The 20,086-nt window shown below is 44.0% G+C and overlaps 1 protein-coding gene across 1 annotated transcript; it reads right to left on the reverse strand.

The window, feature by feature from the left end:
• Nucleotides 1–27: 27 nt before the first annotated feature.
• Nucleotides 28–19,867, reverse strand: tspan33b (tetraspanin 33b). Its single transcript, XM_078257652.1, has 8 exons — nucleotides 19,772–19,867; nucleotides 10,087–10,144; nucleotides 9,524–9,651; nucleotides 9,252–9,326; nucleotides 5,643–5,738; nucleotides 5,080–5,208; nucleotides 1,868–2,029; nucleotides 28–540 (listed from the first exon to the last, which is right to left on the reverse strand). Exons 1-8 carry the CDS (start codon nucleotides 19,865–19,867, stop codon nucleotides 472–474), a joined length of 813 nt encoding a protein of 270 aa, XP_078113778.1. The 3' UTR covers nucleotides 28–471.
• Between the last annotated feature and the right edge of the window lie 219 nt (nucleotides 19,868–20,086).

Consider the following 20,086-nt stretch of genomic DNA (forward strand, 5'->3'; position numbering starts at 1 on the left):
TAGAGCTCAGTGCCCTTTTAGATTTGGGACCTTTTTAAGCTTTGTAAGTGAACACATTTGCACATTTCACAAGATTATGAGCTAACATTAAAAACATGTTGCCAATTTGCATGATTAAAAGCCTTAAATGACTTGCTTAATGTGAGTTGATGATTTTAGCTAACATGACTGACATCCCTAATCAATATAGAGCAGCGTAACTTCTTTTGAATTTATTAGCAAACGTCAATAAAAAAAAAACATGTTCAAAACCAATAAATATACACTTTTTGCATGCATTCTGCATGTGATGACTACTTGTGCACCACAATTGTATGCTTGTAGGCAACAGCACAAAAATAATGGGAAATGAACTCCAATGTCGCAGTGATACAGTAGCAGTAAAAAAGATGTCCTTGCACATATCAGACTAGCTGAGCGGAGTACTGTAAGTTCTTTTCTTCCCTCCTCTTCCCCTTCGTCGGCCTGCTCTCACAGCACTGAGATGATCTCATCTTGGATCTGAGAGATCAGGATCTGGGACAGCACAATGCCTGCAATCTAGAGGACAGTAGCAGCCACTTTAGATTACAGAACAGACTCTCTGTAACTGTACAGCCTGTGCCGAGCATCTCAAGGTCCCTCGTAGACAATTGGCACAGGGAGGAAACACAGAGGAAATGAGAAAACTGTTTGGATTGTGTCTTTTGAAATGACTGTATACCCACATTAACGAGATTCTAACACTTTATATGCATAACTTCAGCAATTGTTTCTCACAGCGAGAACACGCGTTCAGTGGAAAACGCAGCTTTTAATAGAATTAAGTTTGATTTAAATGTGGCTTGTCGTGCAGACAAATCTAGTAATAGTTTTTAGTTAGGATGTGAAAGACAAAAAAAACCCCGTAATCATCGGAATTTCCTGCACATCAAGGCGAACTGGAATACTAGTGCAATCGTTTTGACAGGACTCATGGGTAATTCACATTCTTCCCTCTCAGCAGGATCTTTGGGGACCCAATCAGCCAGCTACGAGAGCGAAAGGGATCCAGCACAAGATCCAGTGGCAAAGCTGCATGCTGTGGTAGAATGCAGTACGACAGTAGCTAGTTATTACGAGGCAGCTTTTGATAAGTGCTAATTAGATTTTATGGCAAATCTAACATGTTGACTAGACTTATTAATAGTACCTAATGCTCTGGGATTTGAGGGGCAGTGTGCAGTGGTGCTCAGTGAGTAGGAAGGAATCGTCAGTATGCTTCTTTCTCAGGCGCATAATCTTACATTATCACACGCAGTTGCACATTAACCTGAGCTTTTCGGTCTAGAACAGTGTAATAAATGAATAATGTGCAGTTAAAAATTAATTGTCCCATTGTGCCTAGTTATTGCTGTCTAGGTATAACCCTCCATTTTAAATCTGTTCTATCCCAATGGCCTCACATTAACCTTACATCCTGTCGGTTTCTTTTAGAGTAAGATTTTTTTTTTTTTTTTTTTTTTTAGGATTTCTTTTTTTGTCCTTCTGTGCAAGGAAAGGTTTATTCTATTTGAGACAATCTGTAATTGTGCGCAGGGAAGATGTTGGAAGCTCTCTGATTGTTTGTACGTGTGTTACTTCAGGACAGGTGCAGGGTCCTGATTGATGAAGTGTTCCCTGGACTATAAGGCAGTCCCGCCCAACTGCACCATGCAAGTCTTCCTTTGAGGGAGCAGGGCTTGTCAATATGTTGATTGCTACATGCTCAATCCGGTGAGCCTCCGGTTGATGCGTGCGTGTGTATTTAAGACAAGGCTAGAGCCATTTCAGCCCAGAATTGTCTGAGGTTACTAAAGGCAAAATAGTGCACAGCCTGAATTTAGTAAGCGCACGTGTGTGGAGTTACCTGAGGCAAGGCCAGACCAAGGGCGAGAGCCCCCACCAGCAACAGATGAGACTCGATCCACATCACTGCTTTGTCCGCACAGCCTACCGGGTAGATTGACTTGTTTGCCTCCAGAAAGTTCTGGTTTTGAATCCCAAAACCGCACATAGTGTTGATAACCGTCTGTACGCCAGATGGATAAAGACAGAGAGACAGAAAACATGTGTTTGAGAGTCTTTCTTTTTGTCGGTGAAAACATGAAACCCTGGAAATAGTATTCAGAAGATGCTTTCGGTAGGCGGCTGTTCCACATTTGCATTGACAAACGTATTAACTATAGAGTTTTGCAGTAGCCTGTTGACTGTAGACACTTGGAATAAAGAAGAGGAATGAAAACGGCAAAAGAGCGACACGACCACGTCCAGTTGACGTGACAAGAAAGGCTATTCAGTCCAATAAGTAGCCATGCAGTTACAGGCTATGAGCAGCAGGTTGCAGCAATGCATCAGCTCCTCTAGTGTTTCATTAATTGATTTTTCACCCATGTAGAAAAAGGTTGCTGTGATCTGTTTTCCTGTAGCATGATGTTAAATCAATAGTGGTGTGATGGACCTACATGCACTCTTTAAGTTTTCTGTCTTCACACAAACTAGAAGGAGTTGTCATTGGTGGCTTGTAAGCTGTGCTGCTGTGTGTCTACAGAGGTTAGACGAGCATTATGTATGTGCTTTTGTGCGAGTGCAAATGTGTGTATTCATCCTTGCATGAGAATGGTATTTGCATATATGTATGTGGATGTGCAGGCGGCTGCATATGTTGATTCTGTGTAGACAAAATGTCATAAAACCTTCATGAAAAAGGGGCTTATTTTTTTTTTTGAAACGGGTAAATCCCCACTGCCAACACTGCTACAAAGGTTGGTCATGTTACTGTAGGTTGCATATGAAACAGCATTTCAACGCTCTGCATGTTGGATATGACCGTAATATTCCAGTTGGTTAGCTTCAGCTCGTGTCCACAGTAACGCTTTTTTTTAATGCAGTGTCTGGCTTAGTTTTTAGAGACTTTCCCTTGATTATTACATCATTCTGGACTTTATTTTGTCGTCGTTGCAAATCACCTCATGGAGCTGACTCCTGACTCACTAAGACACTCAGTCACACACCAATCATTCATGTAAGCGGCAGATTCTTCACAAGGGAATGGTTATTATACCAGTTCTAAGCATAGCAACCTAGTTCACCCTAAGGCAAGGAAAGTAACACCAGGTTCATACCTGCAGACGTAGCCTCCAGGCAAAGACATAAATAGCTTCTGCAGTTTTGACACACTTGTATACAGTCAAAATAATGTAAATAGTGTCATTGTCAAGAAACTCTGGCTACATTTGTGCATCAACAGACCACTAATGCCGCTGTATGTTGTATGGATAACTTTGGATTAACGCTTTTAAGATGTTTGTATTATTCTATCTTTTCTAATTAATAGCAGTCAGGGTGTAGAGTTGTAACATTGGAAAAAGTCCTTAATTAGCAAAAAAGAAAACAACTGCTTTATGCAATATTTACACTGCTCTATTCCAGTAGATAAATGTATATGTCTTGGCAATGAAATAAAAAAAAATTCAATTAATATAGGCTATTTATCAGGCAAGTGCCTGTGCACTGTCAGTCTTCTGAGTTAAAATGTAATTACAGGTTGTTGTTGTTGTTGCACTGTCTGAGATTTTGTTCAAACCTTGTCTATATCAAGAATGTGTTCCAAAACCAAGGCCTGTGAAATATTTCTGTTCAAATCCTGTCTTCAGCACTTGAAATTACTTCAGTTTTACAGCCTGATGATCACATTATCTGGGAAGCAATATTTGGACATTAATAATGAAAGGTATTATTCATAGGCAGCCCAAACATTGTAGGGTGGAAGACAAACGTGTCAATATGACTGAACTATTACAAGTTTGTACGGCATGCCCTAGATTTGGGGAAAAAGTGTGAAAAGACTGACATTAAGGGTAGCATAAACTTTGAGCAAAATCTAAGAGGGTGCAGCAACTGTTATCCTGGATTTAGTCTGATTTGACACAGAATGACCCAGCAGCATGTCATTTGGCTCAAATCCTCCCACTCAGCGCTACTCTCCATAGCTGTCTTACTGTATGTTAGAATATGTAGCCTACAGTAGATTCGTAGGTCTACCGCGTTCTGCTTATCTTGCATACATGTAACAATTATTTTCATACAATCATCCTTATCGGGATTCATGTGGATAAAAATGAGTGGACAGGATGGTGAGCTGAGCAACAAATGAAAATAAAACTTCATTTGCTGAGCACCTTTCATACAAGAACCCGCCTACAGCCCAGTGTTTTATAATAACGAAATGACATGCAGCGGGTACTTCACATGAAACGACATAACTATTGTATAATAAAGTAAAAGTAATAATTTCCACGTTTATTAAGCCTGCATGAAACATCACGTTTAGAACGCACAGGGCGAAGTATCCAGATGCGCTGGCAGATCCACGTCAGTAACATCCGCCGTCGCGTGATTACAGCCAAGTGTAAGGGCAGTCGGATTCCCCCCTATTTCCTTTTTAATTCTCTTTCACACCTTTCCTTGACCTCATGACATTTACCATCGGGGTTAAGGAAAAAGGGGTTGGGAAAAGGTCATTTTTTTTTACTTTTCGACCGCAGCCTTTGTTTTGCCCCAACCAATCAGTAGCGAGTGACGCATCTGTCCCTAGCCAGCCGATGTCATTCACAGGTCTGGGACCTGGATAATGCTCTTTGCCTGTAGAAATTGCAGGTAACATCTGTTCAGAAGCTATTTCTTTCCTTTCCTGTAGACGGTGCACAACGGCATATCTACATTTGCAGTTCTCTTTCATAGCATCTTAGCATCTCACTCATGTTACTCAAAGAACCGATGTTTGGCAAGTAACCTAGTTTTAAACTCTTCCTTTTATATACTTTTACTTGCCTGTAAGTGGTGATGGTTGAACTGTAGTGCAGGTCCAGAAGTCTGAAACCTCGGGGACTGATCTACAACTTTTTATACAGAGCAACTTGGAACTCAATTAGTTGCTTTTATATCTTTCAAATGCTGCTAACTAACCTAATCTGAGTCTTTTTTTTTTTTTGAAGAAGAAGTGTCTAGTTTTTCATGGCGCTTTTAATAGTAGTTTGTCCACACTGTGTATGTCATGAGGCTAAATAGAAAAGCACGCACCTCTCCAGAAACAGGAGTGCAGCAGGAGTAAGGCACAGCACAGCGCTCGGAGCTGGGGTTCTCATCTGTACAATTAAAGTACAGGTTCCAAGACCAGTCTGTGTAGTTGTTCCACCCACAACATTTGAACTGAGAGAGAGAGAGAGAGAGAGAGAGAGAGAGAGAGAGAACAGGTTTATATTTAGAAATGTGGTCTTACTCTATACTGTACGTCCTGCTAGTCTGGGCTTCTCCCATGGGAAACCCCCAGGCTTGCATTGTGCATTTGTGCCAGTGTGTGCAGATGGAAGAGGAATACCGCATGAGGAATCTGGCAGAGTACAGGAACTGTATGTAACATGTAGCCTCTCATGTGGAAACCCCTCACCAAGGCCAAGATAACGAACATAAGAGTCTACAGCTCTGTGGTCTCTGGTTGTGGTTTCCTGGTTTATTGCTCAGACATATTCAAAAAAACAGCTAGCTTTCAATTTGAACACTTGGTGTGATGTGGATAGTAGTTAGTAGTTGTGATAGCAGTCACAAACACAGCCACTCTCACTAAGTGGAATTGGCCAAAGCACCTCTTTCTGGATGTAATCCATCAGGTTCTGCAGATCCAGGTCATCCCTGTAGTGCACGATGGCTTTCTTCACAAACTTTCCAAAAGCATCACGACTCTAAGAGAGGGGGCATGTGGAAGGTTATACACAGACTAATGGCTTTAAATTCTTATGCTTTCATATTATGCTTTTTGGCTTTTCCCCTGTCCTTTATTGTGTTGTATATCTTTTTGTGCACGTGGTAGGTTTACAAAGTGAAAAAGCCCAAAGTCCACCCCAAAGGGACTTACCATCTTCCAGAGAAAACACTGTTCACAAACTGCTCCAAACAGCTCTGTTGTAGTCCAGCCTTTACTTGCGTCTCTTTGTAACACGCGTTATAATGCTCGTCTAGCTGCTAGTGTGGCACACCCTCGTATTCTGACTGGCTAGTAGTCCTTACCTAGGTACTGCGCTTGTGCGACTCCCAACAAAGATGGAACAGAAGTGAGATGCCTCACTCTGTAAGCTAAACCAGAGAGCTCAACACACAGGGTGAAAAGAGGAGCTGCAGCAATGTGCAGTACAACAACAAAAAAAAAGAAATGGTGTTTTTTTAAAATTAAACCATGTAAAACTATTCTGGTACAACCTCTAAATAAGTATGAACCTGAAAATGAGCACAATATGAGCACTTTGATATCAATATTGCCATGTTCTAAAGAAATGAAATCCGTCAAGTTTTAATAACTTCATTAAAATTGCCAGAGGTGCTCTTATCTAGAAATGTCTCTATAACCAGGCTCCTAAATTGCTCCGTGACGTGGTAAAACCTTTCAGGTTTCGTGGCTCAGTTAATTACTTGCAGCTGCCTTTGTGGCGTATGGAAGTGGAGGACCGCAAAGTGTCGTTTTGTGAAAGAGAGACGGACGCTGGAGGAATCCTCACACAACACACAATGGATCAAATGTGAGATCATTTCAAATCCAAGTTAAAACCATTTCATGGTTAATCCGGTATCTCTCTTTGGATTTTAATTACTTTTACCTTTTGATTGTAAATTGCGTTTGCATTATTCATGTTGCATTGCACTGCAAATGTTTTGTTTTTTTAAATGTAAAAGTCCATCAAGATACACACGTTACAAATGAGCTTTTAGGCTATAAACTATGCAGCATTAGTCTCTTCATTGAATATTCTATGCTCATGCGTCTGCCCATGTAAAAATTAAACCTAAATAACAATAATAGATGTCTGAGGGGGACACATTACATCATCTTGTTTGTGTTGTCTGAGCATCCTGTGGGCTGTATCTCGACAAGACAGCGGAGCGGGAGCTGCTGCGGTGTGACGGCTGCAGGAGTGCAGCAGCATAATACAATCATTCATGCCTTTTGAGATCAACGTACACGATGCATACCAAATATAGAGCACACACACGGGTTTTACGCCATTTCAGCTGCAGTGGATAATTGCTTGAATATGCCCATTTGTTCTAATGTAATTTTCATCAGCTCCACTTGAGCTGAATAAACAAAACCCACATGAAATATAAATGAAATGCATTTATTTGTCGAATAATCTGTAATGAGGATTTTAAAACCAGATGAGGTTGATTCAGACGTTAAAATTGTGTGCTACTTTATTTTGTTTAGCTTTCATTGTGCATGATATTCCTTTTTAGTTTTAATAGTCTTGCGCATAAATTGTGTTCAATGTATTCAAAGAGAATCGCCATCCTTTCAAATTCTGAAAAGAGGGCCACGGCTATACAGACTGAGTTCAGATGTATTATATGCTAATAGGAGCACTGTATGCTAATGAGCCGCTGAACTTTAAAATTTCATTAAGCTTGAAATGAACTGCTGTGAGCGGTTTGCTGAAGTTTCTCTGAATTGTTCTTCATACAGCCGCCATTGGAACAGGTCATGTTGTTCAATACTGTGAGCTGTATCAAAATAGCCCTACATCCTTATCCTGAAGTAGTTTTACTAAATTGTGTTAGGATTTTTCTTTCGGTCTTTCCACGTGGTGCAGTATGCTCGTGTGTCTCGGAGCCCACCGCCACACCTCCTCATGTTATTAGTGGCAAAGTCCCCTTTAAGGGATCTGTTGAAATGGAACATTTGGTTCCACTTTGAAGTGCCGAAGCATTTGAATCATTTAGCGAGGAAGGATGCTGGGAGGGTTGTTAAACTGCTCTGTTTAGCAGCAGGCAGTCCGAGCGCTAACGGAGAACACAAGGGAGAGAAGAGGTATCGCCTAGGAACGTTGCCACTGCCGGCTGTTGTGTTTTTATTCTCGGTGGAGCCCCGATGGGATGTTACTGTAGTAGATAAGTGGATGCTATATTTGTTATTTTCTATATTCATAAACACAAAATTATGTTTATTCTGGGGTGCCCTCGAGCTCACTGGGTAGAGAGCGTACCACTATGCGGAGTTCTTAGCGCAGCGGCCCCCCCAAGTCTTACCCATGGCCCTTTGCTGCATGTCATCCCCTCTCTCTCATCTTCCTTTCCTGTCATCCTCTCGTCTACTATCAAAAATAAAAAAAGCAGGAATGCCAAAAAAATAAAACCTCTTAATGTTCTCTGTTCTTTCTCTAAACTAGTTATTTGTTCTTGTTTAATACTGTATAATTGTACCTCTTCAGGCTTCTAAAACTCATTCAGATGAAACTATCTGAGAATGCATTGGTTTTTGTGTATACATTTTATACTACAGATACAGTATACAGGACTGTATGTACTATACAAAGCTCTAGTGTCCTGTTTATGCAGTTAGTGTACATAAAATCAACACACTTTACTGTTTAAGCTAACTGGTAATGATAAAGTACAGGATCGTATGCCATTCATTCGTCTCTAAAGATTTACAACTTATTTTTTGGTTTCTTAGATGTTTCAGTTGCTGTCTCTCCGCCGTCTGCAATTTATTAAAAGTCCCCCTCCACTCAAAAATGATACACGTATTTTCCTATGTTTATGTGACGATCTGATCATCGTCTGACTGTTTGGGTTTCTCGCCTCGTCTTACTCGGCCACTGTGTCGAGGAGTAAACCTCTATTAGGTGAGCTACCCAGGCGCCCAGAGTTTACTGTTTTTATTACAAATAGGAACGATGTCCAAAACTATGAAAGTAAGACCCAAGTTGTATATAATTGGAATTATACTTAAAGTATTTTCCATTCGAGTCAGTTTAAGTACTGTGCATCCTAAAGAGAATTCGGATGCTCTCCTCTCTTTTCTGAAGGTCTATCGTACAAAACAAACCGGAGACATTTATTTTCAGGGCTTCTAGACAGTGACACAAACACTTACAGTATTCCCACTGTAGTGCTGGTGTTTGTGTTTTACTTCCTGTGTGTGTGGTATGGCTCAGGACATTCCCCCTGTGGGCTCAGTGGGCCCATCTGTGGGTTCAGATGCCGTGCCTTATTAACTTTTATACACAATGTATACACTGTAGTTTACAAATGCACAGTATGTCTAAAAGCTGGAAAAGAATACACTAAATCAATGTAGCTCAGAGACCGTGGTCGATGGTGGTGTCACTGTGGAAGAGAACTGGAGACCAAATGTGACCTTATAGTGACTTCATATTACAGAGTTAGTATGTGCACAGAGTTGTCAGTATAGAGACGAGTACCTGATCAGAGTAGAAGAAGCCCAGAACTGCTATTGCCAGCTGGGTGAGGAAGACCAATGTCAGGCTGAAGGAGAACTAGAGTAAGAAAAAAACACAAAAACACACAAACACACAAACATTAAAAGACAGTCTGACTAAGACCTAGTCATAACTGTCATTTGTTTTTACACATGAGATGTAAGACTCGGCTTTGGATTAAATGTAATTTGAGCTACCGTATCGGAAGCAAAGCACAGCGCCAGTATTAGTAATGTGTCTGTTATGTCTTTTACTGTCTTGAGAAGGCGAATGTTCTCTCGGAGGGCTCCGATGCAACCACAGAAAGTGATGAAGAACATGACCACCCCCACCACAATTAGGATGACAGCCGGGTCGATCAGGAATGTGTCCCGCACCGTGTCTGGCAGAAAGACAGGAACAGCCCCTGTTTAGATATCACTCCTACTTTTTTTTTTCTTCTACCTTTTACGTCTTTTCCTCAATGCTTTTATTTCTTTTTTTTCTAACCCTCTTGTTTTCCCCATCCTTCCTTCCTGCACTGTCTGCCTTCATTCTCTTAAAATATCAATGATCTGTTGGGGATTATAGAGGGTGCAGAGGCGTAATCAATGGGATGAGTCCAGGTTAATCCTTTGTCTTGTCCGTCTACTGCATTTTACAAATGAAATAATCAAAATAATGACAAGGTGAAATAAGGATAAAGCTAAAACTCAAGCGATTGCTTTGTGTTGGGGTGGCTCAATAGGTGTGCACCTAACGCAGTGTAATAGACACGTTCTGTAGAGTTTGAGAAGTTTAAAAAAAAATGTTTTTTAAAGGTGCATCATGTACTTACCTGTAGCTTTCTGGACTTTGGCATACACCCCGATGGCAACAATCAACAAGGAGAAAACCTGGGAAAAGAACAAAAACCTTAAGCAGATGACTTATTTTCTCTTTTTTCTTATGGGTGCTCTGATCTGATCGTGCTTTACATTTTGCTTAACACAATGTAATATACAATAGTTCTAAATTGGCTGCTAAATGCTCCCCATTCACTTGTTAATGATGTTAAACCAAACCTGGGCATGGGCAGGGTTCGGCCGGGGGCCTGTTGCACAAAAGTAGAATGAAGAAATCCAGGATAACTGAAAAAGCGCAGCTTGACTTAGTGCTGTCCGCTCATCGCGGCTTAATCGGTTGCACGTTTGCCGAGCCAGGATGAGAAGGTGAAGCTATGTCAAGCCAGAGGCCTGTACTACGAAGCGAGATCAACATGTCCTGGATTTCTTTCAGTTACCCGGCTTCACCTAACCTAACACCCGCGGTCCCGCATAAACTGTGTCACGACGCTGGTTATCAACTAGTTCAGTCAACTCAGGGTTTCCCAATCCAGCGGCGCGCGCGTTCACATAAAAGAGGCGGTGTTTGCACGACCAATCGCAAACATCTACCAGAGCCGCATATTTTACATAAGAAGAGGAAATTATAATTCTACATAAATATGAATAACACAGACACGGTTTTGCAGGCAAAACGCAATGCAGTCGCTGCTTCCTAAAACAGGAAGGAAAGCTGGCCGACGCTGTTGATGCGTAAATCACAACGCTTATTAATATCACTTCCCCATCAGTCAGGACCAAGACCTGACCATAATTACACTTGTGCACTTTCCATAAACTGTCGTTGCTTTAGCCTAGTATTTCAGTTGCAGCAATTGGCAACACACGGTTCAAGAAGTCGAGCCGATATGTAATTCCCTCCCATTACAATCTATATATTTCATAAATATACACATCAGGGAATGCTAACGGGGTTGTCGGTCTCTAAATGTTTTAACTTTTATATGCGCACCCCTTTCTCCCTCTCTGCGCACCGAGCTCCACCTGATCTTCTAAGAACGGTGACGCCGTTATCAATCGAGTATCGATTGGTCAGTAGGCAGTGCTTTTACACCGGTTGATCTCTGATCTCCAACTTAACCTGCTCCCGACCAGGTTAGGCGTTCAGCATAAGTTACCACGGCGATTGAACCCGATCACAAGTGATCCACCTTCGTAGTACAGAAAACCCTGGGTTGAACCTGAAGTTAGCTCGTTAACGCCAAATCTCGCTTCGTAGTACAGGCCTCAGGTGTAGATAGCTGGGGTAAGTTCACGTTCACGGCTTTCTTAAATAGACCACGGTGTCGATCACAGATTTACTGATGCAGAAATGGAGAAGACGCGTGCGGCATATCTTTAACCCGCTGAGCAGCAGCTTTTAATGGAAAATTACGAGGAGGTGAAACATATAATATGCAAAAAGGGAAATACGGCTGTTGTTATCAGACAGAGAAATAAAGCCCAACAGACAATAGCGGACCGACTGAATGCGTAAGGATTTAAAAAGATCTACTTACTAGTCACTCCACATTTTTACAAGTTGTACACTGTGTTTTAATGGCTTTTAATATGCTTGTTTTATGTGTTGGTTGTATGGCTAAATGTGCTGGTTTTACTGTAACGTGTCTTTGAGTAGCCTGTAAAGCACTATATAAATAACTTTTTTATTATTTAGCCTACTTTGCCTTAAAAGTGAGCAGAGGGAATTAATGTTCCTCGGGAAATTTACCCTAAGGACTAGGCTTAATTTCAAACCCGTATTCACAATGCAAGAATATGTTTTACAACCATATGCACAAATCTCTATAAGCTATGTCTAATTCTAAATATCTTTCTACAATAAATGTTCATACAGAACAAACATGACTGGACAAAAACTAGAAAAAGAAGTAAGTGACTTCAAAACACACTGTAAGCATATCTGTAAAACAATATAGCCTATTATTCAGGGGTTTTTTCTCACTCCCAGATGTGTGACAGCACCAAAATAAAAAGATTAAGAAGCTTTGTGGCATTCCAACACATTCCCACTCCCATCTCGAAAAATACAGACGTTTGGTCAGGTGCCATTGTCGTCGTAATTGACGCTAAAAGTCTCCTTTAGAGTCCGCTGCACGGATCCCCCCCCCCACCCCGCCTCTCCATGTTGCACGGGGCAAATTTCACTGGGAGACCAGCGGAGGAAAAGCCCATTTCCTCCGCACTGTCCCACTTTATCTCCGGTGCCAGTGCAACCATTTCTTACCATGTAAAGAACTGCAATAGTAGGATTTACATCAAACTTGTGACAGCAATAGTGACAAGTAATGCATGTTAATAAAAAATAAAGCAGAACACATAAGACAACGGAAAAAATGTTAAACACGTTTATTTCGGATCAGAGCGGCAGATGATCTAACACATCAGACTCCAGGATTAATCTTAGCCTGGCTGTTAGCCTGCTCTGGAGCAGGCTAGCTGCAAAGAATAAATCTCCATGGTTACTTGGCTGGGTTTAATTCAACCTACTTTTGTGCAACCAAGTCAAAGCTAAATTCGGCTTAATCCCTTATCCTGGTTTTGTGCAACAGGCCCCTGGTTAGATAAATAGTTAGACATTTGTGAGAAATACGCTTATTCCCTTTCTTACAGAGAGATAGGTGAGAAGATAGATCCACTCTTATATCTGGAAAAGGGGTATCAATCTTCTTGGCTAACTCTCAACAAGCAAATGAATGGGCATAATTCACAAACTCCTGCACTAGTCCCAAAAAGTTTGGATAAGCATTTGGGATCCATAAGAAAACCTGTATGACCACATCCAGCTTTTTCCTAATTATCAATTGCAAAGTCAAACAAAATGCACGATTATTGATGTGTAATTCTTCTAGGTGTATTCTTTATTCATTCTTAACTTGTTGCAAGGTAAATATGGTGCTTCCAGCGAGCTGGCTTTGTTTTGAACAGACTTTATTTGCACTGTCAACCAGGACAGGTGTGATTTAGAGTGCGGATCGGGCCGCATTTTTCTGTCCGAACCCGACCCGCGTCCGACAGAGCAGTAACCGAGCCCGGCCCGAGCCCAACGGGCATTAAGATATTTATGTCCGAGCCTGACCCGAGCCCGACACAGTTAAAATCTAATGTTTTTTTCTCATACTAATGACGCATGTATGTTTGTAGGAAGGCATTCGGAAATGTCAACCGATGAGCGCATCAGCGCACACGGAGCAACAAGCGCATGTTAACACAGGCGCGCACCTACATAATAAGCTTTTTTAAATTTAAAATGTTCAATGCCTGATGTGACCGTGCCCGACCCGAACCTGAACATCATTTCTAAATATCTGTCTGAACCCGGCCCGGCCCATCGGGTACCGCCGGGTCCTCATGGTCTCGGTTCGGGTATCCATCTAGTCTCTAATCTCTAGTGTGATTGGATTAGCAACATAGAAACTTTTTCCTCAGGTGCTGATCATGCGGAGCACCTGTAGTCGTGACAACAGCGGCAGTTTTATGTGTTTATGATCAACCGACAGATGGATGTCAGCGGGAAAGAAATACTAAACATATGGAGCTTGCTTTTAATCATCTGAATTTGGAAGCTGTGGAAAACTAAAGTGGAGAATTCTTTTTTTCTGACAAACTCGGTCCACCTACAGCATTCAATGAGATGAGAGTATGAGTCTCCCTGTCAAGTAGAACTTGACCTTGGTTAGGAAAATCATGGTTATTATCTACCCAAGCTTTACTGAGCAGCGTTGACTATTTGTTTTTTCTTTAGTGTCATGAACTACAACAGCAGAGACAGAGAGGACATATGGAGGAGGTGAAAGAGGTGGCGTGTGTGTGTGTGTGAGGAGTTCAGGGTGTCAATCTATCTGAGATGTGCTCTGTGCTTTTGTAAAAAGACAGAAATAAACAGTAGCAAAATATTGAACACCTGTGTGTGTGTGTGTGTGTGTGTGTGTTCGCGTGTGGTCGTATGTTGTAAAGATGTGAGCTCACCCTAAAATAAGCTACACAATAAAACGGCGTAGAGGTTGGAAAGTAGGTGGAATTAGAGCTTCCTCTTGATTGCATTGTCAACACTAATTTCCCTCCTTTCCTTGATTATTTTTCTCACCTTGAATAACAATATGTACGGCTTGGCTTTCATTTCCAGCCTCCAGATTCACAGGCAGTCTCCTGTTTACTGATTGTGTATGTGTCAGTGTTTGTGCGTGATTGTATACAGAATGCCTTTTGTTCAGCCTGTACAAACATGGATTTGTTTTGGTTCTTTGTGAAAAGCCTGTATTGGATCCCTGGAGGTCATGAGGGTCTAGGGCATAATTTGCTGTGAAAGAGGTGACATTTTAGTTTGACAGCCTTTCGCGTCCTACCCAATATTTCTTTTTGCGCTCCACAGAGAGAAAATTGTTGCTTTGATATGGTATGTTTTAGCTCCCTCACATTTTTGAATCAATTATCTGACTTGACAAGTCAATAGCTGGCAAAACGCAAGACATCTTTAATGCACACTTTCTTTGGAACTGCAGTGTTTTCAAGATCTTTGAAAGCACAGTTTTTCTAAAATTCTATATATTCTCTGTTGTGCAGGAGCGTGTGCACCTGCAGCTCCATTTGTCAGTTGGCCACTGTGTGCTTATGTGACACACACACACACACACACACACACACACACACACACACACACACACACACACACACACACATATGCAGGCGCGCATGCACAGTGAATGTATTCTAGCTCTGTTTTTGGCCTTTTCAAAAGGATGAATCAGGCTTCTGCTGGCGGATTGTGGTCAGAGGTGAGAGCCAGCTGAACTGAGCCATGGGGACGCAGGGACAAAGACCTGATGGATTAGGCCTGCAGTGTTCACTTCTGAGCTGGTGTCTGATAAACAAAGTCAACACGGGCCAAACTGTGTGGCTGCTAGGGCTGCAGTTGCTGCTGATTGGCTCTAAACACAGTAAGGATTGGATGAACAGAAATATGATGGAGGTGTAGGGACTGTGATAGCTACAGATGTGATCCTTGTGCTTGAAGTAGTAATGTGGTAGGGAAGTGAGGGAGTCGGATAGAGTCTAAGTGTGTGTGTGTGTGTGTTTGTGTGAAAGCGACATCTGATGAGGAACAAAAGGCCTGATGGAGTGTCAAAGTGTCTCCTATAAATTTTTTTCTTTCTCTCATTCCCCGTTGTCCCTTGGCCTCTTTAAACTAACAGCCAGCAGTGGAGCTTGTATAACCTCACACTTGGTATATACTGTATCTCTGACGCAGCTCACAGCGCTGTCACCTGAAACCTGTTATGACCACCCTTCATATTCCAAATGCGTTCAACTGAGTTGATTTTACACCGGAAGTTATTTGACCGGTTCTTCTCCGGGAACCATCACCTTATCGTGGTGGAGAGGTTTGTGTGTCCCTATGAACCTGAGGGCTGTGTTGTCTGGAGCTTTGTGCTCCTGGTAGGGTCTCCCAAGGCAAAGTGGTCTCAGGTGAGGGGCCAGACAAAGAATGGTTCAAAAATCCTATGAAAAATCGAGGAAGGGATGAAGTGACCCTGCCCGGAGGAAGCCTGGGGCCCCCGTCTGGAGCCAGGCCCAGATGGAGGGCTCGTCAGCGAGCGTCTGGTGGCCGGGTTTGCCACGGAGCCCGGTTGGGCACAGCCCGAAAAAGCTACATGGCGGACATCTCTCCATCCCATGGGCCCACCACCTGTGGGAGGAACCGCTGGGGGTCGGGTGCGCTGCCACATGGGTGGCAGTGAAGGTCAGGGGGCCTCGACGGACCAGACCCGGGCAGCAGAGGCTGGCTCTGGGGGACGTGGAATGTCACCTCTCTGTGGGGGAAGGAGCCGGAACTTGTGCGGGAGGTGGAGCGCTACCGGTTAGATCTGGTGGGGGCTTACCTCTACGCACAGTCTTGGTTCTGGAACCATACTCCTGGATAGGGTTTGGACTCTTTTCTTCTCCGGAGTTGCCCAGGGTGTGAGGCGCCGGGCAGGTGTGGGGATACTCACAAGCCCCGGCTGAGCACCGCTACGTTGGAGTTTAACCCGGTGGACGAGAGGGTTGTGGGGGGGAAAACTCTGACTGTTGTTTGTGCATATGCACCAAACAAGAGTTCGGAGTATTCGGCCTTCTTGGAGACCTTGACTGGAGTCCTGCATGGGGCTCCAGTCGGGGACTCCATAGTTCTGCTGGGGGACTTCAACGCGCACGTGGGTAATGATGGAGACACATGGAGAGACGTGATTGGGAGGAACGGCCTCCCTGATCTAAACCAGAGTGGTTGTTTGTTGTTGGACTTCTGTGCTAGTCATGGATTGTCTATAACAAACACCATGTTCAAACATAGGGATGCTCATAAGTGTACTTGGTACCAGAGCACCCTAGGCCAAAGGTCAATGATCGATTTTATAATCGTTTCATCTGATCTGAGGCCGTATGTTTTGGACACTCGGGTGAAGAGAGGGGCGGAGCTGTCAACCGATCACCATCTGGTGGTGAGTTGGGTCAGGGGGTGGGGGAAGACTCTGGACAGACCTGGTAAGCCCAAACGGGTAGTGCGGGTAAATTGGGAACGTCTGGAGGAGGCCCCTGTCCGACAGACTTTCAACTCACACCTCTGGCGGAGCTTTTCGTGCATCCCTGTGGAGGCTGGGGGGCATTGAACCCGAGTGGACAATGTTCAAAGTTTCCATTGCTGAAGCTGCGGTGAGGAGTTGTGGTCTTAGGGTCTTAGGTGCCTCAAGGGGCGGTAACCCACGAACACTGTGGTGGACACCGGTGGTCAGGAAGCTGTCCGACTGAAGAAGGAGTCTTTCTGGGATATGTTATCCCAGACGACTCCGGAGGCAGTTGCAAGGTACCCGAAGGGCCCGAAGGGCTGCAGCCTCTGCCGTGAAAGAGGCAAAGCAGCGTGTGTGGGAGAAGTTCGGAGAAGACATGGAGAAGGACTTTCGGTCGGCACCAAGGTACTTCTGGAAAACCGTTCGCCACCTCAGGAGGGAGCGGGGGAACCACCCAGCTGTGTACAGTAAGGATGGGGACGCTGTTGACCTCAACTGAGGAGGTAATAGAGGCGGTGGAAGGAGCACTTTGAGGAACTCCTAAATCCGACTAATCGCCCTCTATGGTAGAGGCAGAGCTGGAGGATGAGGGGGGGATTGGCATCAATTTCCCTGGTGGAGGTTGCTGAGGTAGTTAAACAACTCCACAGTGGCAAAGCCCCAGGAATTGATGAGATCCGTCCAGAAATGCTTAAAGTTCTGGGTGTGGAGGGGTTGTCTTGGTTGACACGCCTCTTCAACATTGCGTGGAAGTCTGGGGACGGTGCCTAAGGAGTGGCAGACCGGGGTGGTGGTTCCCCTTTTTAAAAAGGGTGACCAGAGGGTGTGTGCCAATTACAGGGGTATCACACTTCTCAGCCTCCCGGTAAAGTCTACTCCAAGGTGCTGGAAAGGAGGGTTCGGTCGATAGTCGAATCTCAGGTTGAAGAGGAACAATGCAGATTCCGTCCTGGTCGTGGAACAACGGACCAGATCTTTACTCGTAAGGATCCTGGAGGGAGCCTGGGAGTATGCCCAACCAGTCTACATGTGTTTTGTGGATCTGGAGAAGGCGTATGACCGGGTGCCCCGGGAGATACTGTGGGAGGTGCTGCGGGAGTACGGGGTGAGGGGGTCCCTTCTCAGGGCCATCCAATCTCTGTACGACCAAAGCGAGAGCTGTGTCCGGGTTCTCGGCAGTAAGTCAGACTCGTTTCAGGTGAGAGTTGGCCTCCGCCAGGGCTGCGCTTTGTCACCAATCCTGTTTGTAGTATTTATGGACAGGATATCGAAAGCGTAGTCGGGGTGGAGAGGGGTTGCAGTTCGGTGGGCTGGGGATCTCATCGCTGCTTTTTGCAGATGATGTGGTCCTGATGGCATCATCGGCCTGTGACCTTCAGCACTCACTGGATCGGTTCGCAGCCGAGTGTGAAGCGGCTGGGATGAGGATCAGCACCTCTAAATCGGAGGCCATGGTTCTCAGCAGGAAACCGATGGAGTGCCTTCTCCAGGTAGGGAATGAGTCCTTACCCCAAGTGAAGGAGTTCAAGTACCTTGGGGTCTTGTTCGCGAGTGAGGGGACAATGGAGCGGGAGATTGGTCGGAGAATCGGCACAGCAGGTGCGGTATTACATTCAATTTATCGCACCGTTGTGACGAAAAGAGAGCTGAGCCAGAAGGCAAAGCTCTCAATCTACCGGTCAGTTTTTGTTCCTACCCTCACCTATGGTCATGAAGACTGGGTCATGACCGAAAGAACAAGATCCAGGGTACAAGCGGCCAAAATGGGTTTCCTCAGGAGGGTAGCTGGCGTCTCCCTTAGAGATAGGGTGAGAAGCTCAGTTATCCATGAGGAGCTCGGAGTAGAGCCGCTGCTCCTTTGCGTCGAAAGGAGCCAGTTGAGGTGGTTCGGGCATCTGGTAAGGATGCCCCCTGGGCGCCTCCCTAGGGAGGTGTTCCAGGCACGTCCAGCTGGGAGGAGGCCTCCGGGAAGACCCAGGACTAGGTGGAGGGATTATATCTCTAACCTGGCCTGGGAACGCCTCGGGATCCCCCAGTCGGAGCTGGTTAATGTGGCCCGGGAAAGGGAAGTTTGGGGTCCCCTGCTGGAGCTGCTACCCCCGCGACCCGACCCCGGATAAGCGGATGAAGATGGATGGATGGAAGTTATTTGACACAATGAATCATTTCAAAGTGAATATTGTGGATACAATTATAACAATTGAACTGTCAATGTTTGGTGGCTAAATGTCATGGATAAACATTTTAAATGTTAACCTTTTATCAGTTACTCTTTCTTTGATCTTTCATTTATCCAATGCTTTTAGTACGTAACTATAAATGTAATAAAACTATGAATAAAGCTAGCTAAAAGTCGTGCTAAAAATTATAACATTGTATCCATTATCTTTTAGCTAACTATGTAACCATGTATCCATTAATGTTGGCTCTTTAGACATGTCCCCGCTTGCTTTCTAACTACTTCTTAACCTTTTTTCAAATTAGTTTAGTTACTTCACAATCTCTCCACATACCCTTTGCAGCAGCAGAAGTACCCCCTGGGGTACAAGTACCCCTGGTTGGGAATAACTGCTGCATATTATATAGAATGTGTGCAGTCATGTTGTGAAACAATGCAGCCTACAATACATTCAAGTAACAGTATGTGATAGAAAATAGAAACAGTCCGATACGGACTAGCAGCAGACTTACACAGGTGTTTTGTCTTTCAGTATGATTCAGTGCTCAGCACTCAACATTTGCTACAGTGATGTATGAGCAATCTCAGTGTCCATATATAACTGTAGTAAACTTAAAATAGGTAGCAGCAGGGTGGCTGGGTGCTCCTGCTGTTTGCAGCTACGGACACTATCTGAATTTTATTTGGTCATTTATTATTTACAGGCTTTTTTGCTTTTGCCTTTTTTTAGTTTGGAATCCTTTTGTAGCAGATCTGACTCTTTTGGAAAGCTGCAACTCCCCGATAGCTGGTGATTTGTACGCTCAGAAATATTAAGAATATATGGCGTCCCGGGACACCATAACAGCTGTGTTTTTGTCAGTACTACTGGCCTGTGCTACACTAAGAAGAATCCTTCGACAGGGCAGCTCTACTCACCCAAAATAAGAAGCTGAAGAAGAAGAGAAAATATCTGATCCAGGGGTTGACAAAGGAGAAGGTCTCGGCTCGGTTTAGATTCTGTTTCCTGTCCATTGTTTGTTGGTGTTGTTACAGTCACATAGAGCTACAGTACTTCGAAAACAGTCCTCAGACAGAGCCCCACCCCGCAGATACTCAGCCGCCATGTGAATCTGTAAAGGAGGGGGTCGTTTGCCGGCTGTAGGGGGGTGTCAGGCTGGCTAAAAAAGGGGGCATAGGGCTGTGACGCTGCTCCGCCATGCTGGTAGGGCCCAGAACTGTCTATGTAGGCAG

The sequence above is a fragment of the Sander vitreus genome, chromosome 8 (assembly GCF_031162955.1).
Source record: "Sander vitreus isolate 19-12246 chromosome 8, sanVit1, whole genome shotgun sequence".
NCBI classification, from domain to species: domain Eukaryota; kingdom Metazoa; phylum Chordata; class Actinopteri; order Perciformes; family Percidae; genus Sander; species Sander vitreus.